This window comes from Nycticebus coucang, chromosome 9 (assembly GCF_027406575.1).
Source record: "Nycticebus coucang isolate mNycCou1 chromosome 9, mNycCou1.pri, whole genome shotgun sequence".
Lineage (NCBI taxonomy): Eukaryota > Metazoa > Chordata > Mammalia > Primates > Lorisidae > Nycticebus > Nycticebus coucang.
Genome location: NC_069788.1, coordinates 83,916,061 through 83,922,060, shown reverse-complemented (window position 1 = coordinate 83,922,060; position 6,000 = coordinate 83,916,061). Strand labels below are relative to the sequence as shown.

At 49.8% G+C, this 6,000-nt stretch overlaps 1 protein-coding gene across 1 annotated transcript in view; it reads left to right on the top strand.

Annotated features, from left to right (window-relative positions):
* Nucleotides 1-4,405: 4,405 nt before the first annotated feature.
* EVL (Enah/Vasp-like) overlaps nucleotides 4,406-6,000 on the top strand; it is a 213,842-nt gene continuing 212,247 nt past the window's right edge. Inside the window, exon 1 of the mRNA XM_053601670.1 lies at nucleotides 4,406-5,035. Within this exon, the coding sequence (XP_053457645.1) occupies nucleotides 5,031-5,035 (5 nt within the window). The 5' untranslated portion in view covers nucleotides 4,406-5,030. The remainder of the gene's footprint in view (nucleotides 5,036-6,000) is intronic.

The window sequence follows — 6,000 nt, the reverse complement described above, 5'->3', positions numbered from 1 at the left end:
AAAAAAAAAAAAAGGCATCTGGGATTTTGAGAGGGATTGCATTGAATCTATAGATCAATTTGCGATCTAGTACCATTTTAACAATATTAAATCTTCCAATCCATGAATGAATGTCTTTCCACTTATATGTCTTTAATTTCCTTCATTGATGTTTTGTAGTTTTCAATGTAAAATTTTACACTCCTTTTGTTCAACTAATTCCTAAGTACCCTTTTGACGTCATTGTAAACAGAACTATTCTCTTAATTTTATATTCAGATGGTTTATAGCAAGTGATTTTTGTATATTGATGCAATCTTCTTTAAACTTGCTGAACTTATTTATTAATTCTAAGAGTTTTTTAGTTGGTTCCTTAGGATTTTTTATATATAAAAGCATGTCATTTGCAAATATAATTTTGCCACTTCCTTTCTAGTCTGAAGGCCTTTTTTTTCTTGCCTAATTGCTCTGAGCAGAACCTCCAGTACAATCTGAAAAGTAGTGGCAAGAGTGGACAACCTTGTCTTGTTCCTGATCTTAGGAGGAAAGTATCCAGTCTGATAAGCTCTTTTGATCTAAAAATTCTATTGTATGTCTTCAATTATGGTTTCTCCTCCCCTTCCTTCATTTCTTTTGAAACTCTTATTATTGAGAAGTCAGTCCTCTTGAATCCATCACTTATGTACCTTATTTCGTCAACAATAACTTCCATATTGTTTTTTTTATTCTGCTTTGTGAAGTAATTTTTTCATTTGATCCTCTAGATCAGTGATTTTCAATTGGTATGCTATGGCACACTAGTGTGCCATGAAAGGACCTTAGGTGTGCCTCAAAAAATTTTAAAGATTATTAATTAAATTTTTTCAAAAGATGTTCAAAGCACAGTAAGTAAATTCTTTTTTTTGATCAACATAATTTAAGTGTGCCATAGAAGTTTAACTACACGTTCAAGTGAGATAAAAAAGGTTGAAAAACACTGCTCTAGATCATAGGCCAACAGACTATACAGCTCACAGGCCAAATCCTGTTTCCTGCTTTTGTAAATATAAAGTTGTATTAAAACATGGACACATCCATTCATTTCCAAATTTCCTATAGCTACCTTCAAGTTACAAGATCGACTGGAATACCTATGACAGAGAGAAAACAGAAAAGTGTGTAGATGAGTATCTTTTATGAGTTTTATCTTTAAATTTTAAAAAAATTGACATAATGTATCTTCTACTCCAAATAATTATTTTTTGTTCTCAGAGTGCTCTTGTGCAAGATCTTCTTGACTCTCATAACTTCTTTTATTATTCTCTCCCTTAGGCAAGCCATCCACCCTCCCAGAGCTCACTGTGGGTGTGAGTTCCCTTGGCTCCCACCAAGCTCTGGCTGTCAGAGTATCCAAGGCAGTTGTGAGATAGCAGGCAGCAGAAGTAATGGGGACGTTTCTTCCTTGGGGATGATGATACACAGGCCCCCAAACTGGGGCCTGACAATTGGCTGGGAACGAGGGGGGACCTTGGCTTTCCTGGGTGTGAGCTGGGTGGGGCTCCCCTTGCCAATGGCCTGAGCACTTGGAAAGGGCACAGGCTCCAGTGGCATCAGTAGTCCACTTTAGGATTGCTGGCTGGGCTGCCTCAGGGATGCACTTGGCTTAGTTTTCTTAATTTAATTAGGTGGGAACATTCAGTTCCTGTAAAGCGGGAACACTGAGGATCAGCTCCAGGAACCAGAGCAGCAGGCCTGCTCCAGTTGCAGTCCTAAGTTCTCCTTCCCTCTGTACAAACAGTGGGCTAAGAAGTTGCCTTCTACAGGACAGGTACCAAAGGTTCCTTTTTACCCACTCTGGCATGGATTGGTCGAGATCTTTGAGTCACCCCAGCAGGAAGCTGGAGTATTTCCCAGTATGACTGCAGGGCCTTCTTCCAAGCCACCTTTCCCAATCCTTCAGAGGCAGTGAAACGTGGTTTTATGACTGTTACTTTTTGAGTTGAGGAGGCCAAGAAAGATAAAATCAAAATAAGCTTCAGCTGTGACCCACAGGCCATCCGCAAGGTGTGGAAGGCAAAATGGGCCAAAGGGAACTTATAAATCCTGCCTGATGGAACCAGAACCTGAGCAAGAGTTTTGGTTTCCAAAAATGCCTGCACAGGCTGATCCATGCTACTGTTTGGGTTGGAATAACACTTATGCAGCATTCCTTCAGTCCAAGAATGGAGGATTCAGGGGGAGCAGGTGCACAGAGAAGAGGAAAAGACATGTTTTCTGGTCTCATGAAGTTGATAGTACAGTAGGGAAGCCAGCAAGTAAAAAGACAATCCCAACATAGGATAGCAAGATAGCAAAGAGTGTGAGCCCAGAAACAATTCAAAGGATAGAGCCTTCCGCACTGTAGTGGTAGAGGGTGGTGCTGAGATTTCCAGGAGATATTACTATATTTCTTTTCTTTTCTTTTTTTTTTTTTTTTGGAGACAGAGTCTCACTATGTCGCCCTGGGTAGAGTGCCATGGTGTCACAGCTCACAGCAACCTCAAACTCTTGGGCTTAAGCAATTCTCTTGCCTCAGCCTCCCAAGTAGCTGGGACTACAGGTGCCTGCCACAATGCCCGGCTATTTTTGTTGTTGTTGTTTGTTTAGCAGGCCTGGGCTGGGATCCAAACCAACCAGCCCCAGTGCATGTGGCCAGCACCCTAACCACCGAGTTCTAGGGCATGAGATTAATGGTGTAAATGACAAAGAGGTACAGGACTGGGTGTGGTAACTCACACCCATAATCTCAGTATTTTGGGAGGCTGAGGTGGGAGACTCGCTAGAGCCTAGGAATTCCAGGCAGCAGTGAACTGTGATCAAACCATTGCATTCTAGTCTGGGAGACAGAGTGAGTCCCTGTCTCCAAAAAGTCGGTATGGGGGGCCAGGCTCACAAGTGGCTCCTCAGTACCCTGAGACATCTGTTGTTGTCTAATCATGCTTTACTTTAGATTCTGGCTTGAATTAGTAAATCATGGATGCTGGTGACTGTAAGACAGACATGGTGTCACTGGAATCATCATTAGCAACTGTGTTTCTTTAGATTATTTGTGGTGATTGAGGTTTGTTTCAGCAAATGCTAAGCAGTGGAGAAGATGATCCATGGGGTTAATTTCTCAGCAGAGACACAAGACTACAAGCTTCAAGAACCAGGAAGACAGGGGGGCGCCTGTGGCTCAAAGGATGGGGCACCCAACCCATATGCCGGAGGTGGTGGGTTCGGGCCCAGCCCCGGCCAAAAACCGCAAAAAAACCAACCAACCAAACAAACAAAAAAACCCAGGAAGACGGCATGGGACACTGCAGGGAGGGAGACCAGGGACTCCGAGTTTACAGAAATGCATAATTTTTAGGGAACAACAAGGCTCTTCTATAAGACACCAATCTTCCCCCCTGGGAAGGGAGAAACAAATGAGTTTAGGATGGACTACAGCTCTCAGGGTCTGCTAACAGGACTGTAGGAGACGGAAGTACCCTTTCAAGTTTAAGACTCCAGGCTCAAAGAAATATGGGGAGAACGTGGAGATGCTGCAGCCAATCGCTAAGCAACTCTGATGACCTGGAACGGTGAGGGAAGTGCAAGGAGACGAGGAGGATGATACCCACATAGAAACCCAAACTGCAGTCCACGAGAATGATGTACAACCCTAGCAAACCAGAATGGATGTGTTCTGGGGTTTTGAGACAGAAAAACACTGAGAATGAATTTACCATTTACCATGTCTTAGATAAAACTATGTAACACAGCTTCTCCTCAGACTGAGTCAGGGATAAAACAGCTACCCGTCACTGCCCTCCAACTGCCACAGGCAAATACTTACATGCGTTTTGTTAAAAAAAGGTAGCCACTATTTCAACGTTACTGCGACCTATGGGAAAGGGAGGCATTAGTTGCGATACTCGGAAAGTACAGGGACTGTGTATACTTACAGGGAGTGAGATGCTGGAGTTTTTGGGGTTTCCAGCCAGCAATGAGGACCTTTAGGGAGAATGGCGACTTAAAAACCAGAGAAAACCTGGACGACCTACTTTACACTTCGTAAATGTGATTTTTCACAGGCTGTGGTTTGGAGCGCCGGGTGGGGCTCTTGTTGAGCTGGAAGAGGTAGTTCAGATGCTGATATCGCCCCAAAGATGAGACTCCCGGTTCCCCCCTCGGATCCTTGCTTACAAAGATGGGGAATAAGTCGTCGATGACCTCGACGCCCCTCGTATCAAGACTGGCTCTTGAGGCCGCATGCGCCGCCCAACCGGGAAGCGGGAACCTGCCAGCCACTGGCGCACGGACCTCGGCGCCCTCGGCAGCCACAGAGAGTGCGTTTGGTCTCGGCACGTGCCCGCCGGCGCCCCGCCCCTCTCAGCCCCGCCCCGGGCCCTCCCCGCAAAGCCCCGCCCCATAGCTGCCTCGGGCTCGGCCCTCCCGGAGGCGCGGACGGTGGGGCTCCGCGCCTTTTGTGTCGGGTTTCGGCCGCCGCGCGCGCTCATTCACCTCGGCGGCCGCGGGCCGAGGGACGTACGCGCGCGCGGTCCCCTCGGCGGGCGGAGGGGCGCGCAGCCACGCGTTCACCCTTCATCTCGGTTCGTGGGCTGAGGTTCACCCGGGCGCACCCGCCTGCCTGTCCCTCGAGGACTCCAAGCCAACCGCGCGCTCGCCCGGGGGCCTTCGCCCCAAGACTCAGGCGGTCTCGCGCGCGCTCCCGCCGGCTAGACCACAGCAGGCTCGCCCCTGCCCCCTCTGCTCCGTCGGCGGACGGCCCGGGCACGCGTCCGCGCACACGGCGGCCCGGGCACGCGCGCCCGCCAAGATGGCAGGGACCGGGGCCCAGCTGTCAGTCGCTGCTGCAGCAGCCCTTCCCCGCAGCTAGCGGCCCGGACGCCCGCCCAGAGAAGATGAGCCCCCGCTGCCCTCCGCAGCCCAATCAGACGCGGAGCCGCCGCGCCCGGGGCCGGCTCCCCCGCTAGCGCCCGCGCCCCGCGCCCCGCCGCCGCGCCGGGTCGCCCCCGGCCCCGCCGCGCCCGCTCCCGGCAGCGACAATGAGGTGAGTCGATGCCGGCGACTCGCGTGAGGCGGGGAGAAGCGACCACTGCAGGAGCTGGCCTGGTGACCTGCGGTGCCCCCAGAGGGAGAGAATGTGGCGCCAAGGGGCGCGGGGGCGTTTGGCGGACCATGGTGGGGGGAGCTTTGCAGAGATTTAGGGGCATTCAGAGCGCGGGAATGGCTGCAGGAGACTCATTGGGGGCCTCTAGAGGGCTGGGAGGGTCTTGGGGGTATCAGGTAGGCCCGCGTTCCGCAAGGAGCAAGTGGCGCTGGCCGCAGCAGCTTATGGGAAGCAATCTTAGGCTGCTGAGGGGCTGGGGCAGGGCGGAGAGGCCGACCCCCGCGGGCAGGTGTGGCCACAAGGCCTACCCCTCCAACCCCCTCACCCCGGTTCGGGGGCTTCCCAGCCCTGAGGAGACCCGCTGAAGCCCTTCTGTGGCCGAAGCTTCCTCCTGCCAGTGCCCAGGGCCTGATTTGGGTTTACTTTAAAGTGGTAGTTTCCCCTGGATCTGGAGCTGGTCACCCCCTTCTTTTTCCATTCTTTTCCCGTTTTTCTTTCTTCTGGAATGCCAGTAAAGTGCAACACCCCCCCGCCCCCAAATGTACCACTTATTGATTATCACCTAGCCAGGGAACCTGGTGGTTATCAGATCAAGGAATAAAACATTGCCAGCACCCAGAAGCCCAGGTGCCCTCTCCCAGTCGCTACACTCTTCTTTCTACTTATAGAGGAGCCATATCCTGATTTGGGGGGAGTAGTTAGTTTCTTGATTTGTTCTGTGTTATTTTACCGTTTAAACATATATCTTGTAAAAACTGGTGCCTGTGGTTTCATTTTGCCTGTTTTGTGAACTTTATACAAATGAAATAATACAATATATAGTCTTTTGTATCTGGTTTCTTTTACTCAGAAAGCGTTTGAGATTCAGCCATTCTGTTGTTACCTTTATTGATTTTTAGTGGTCT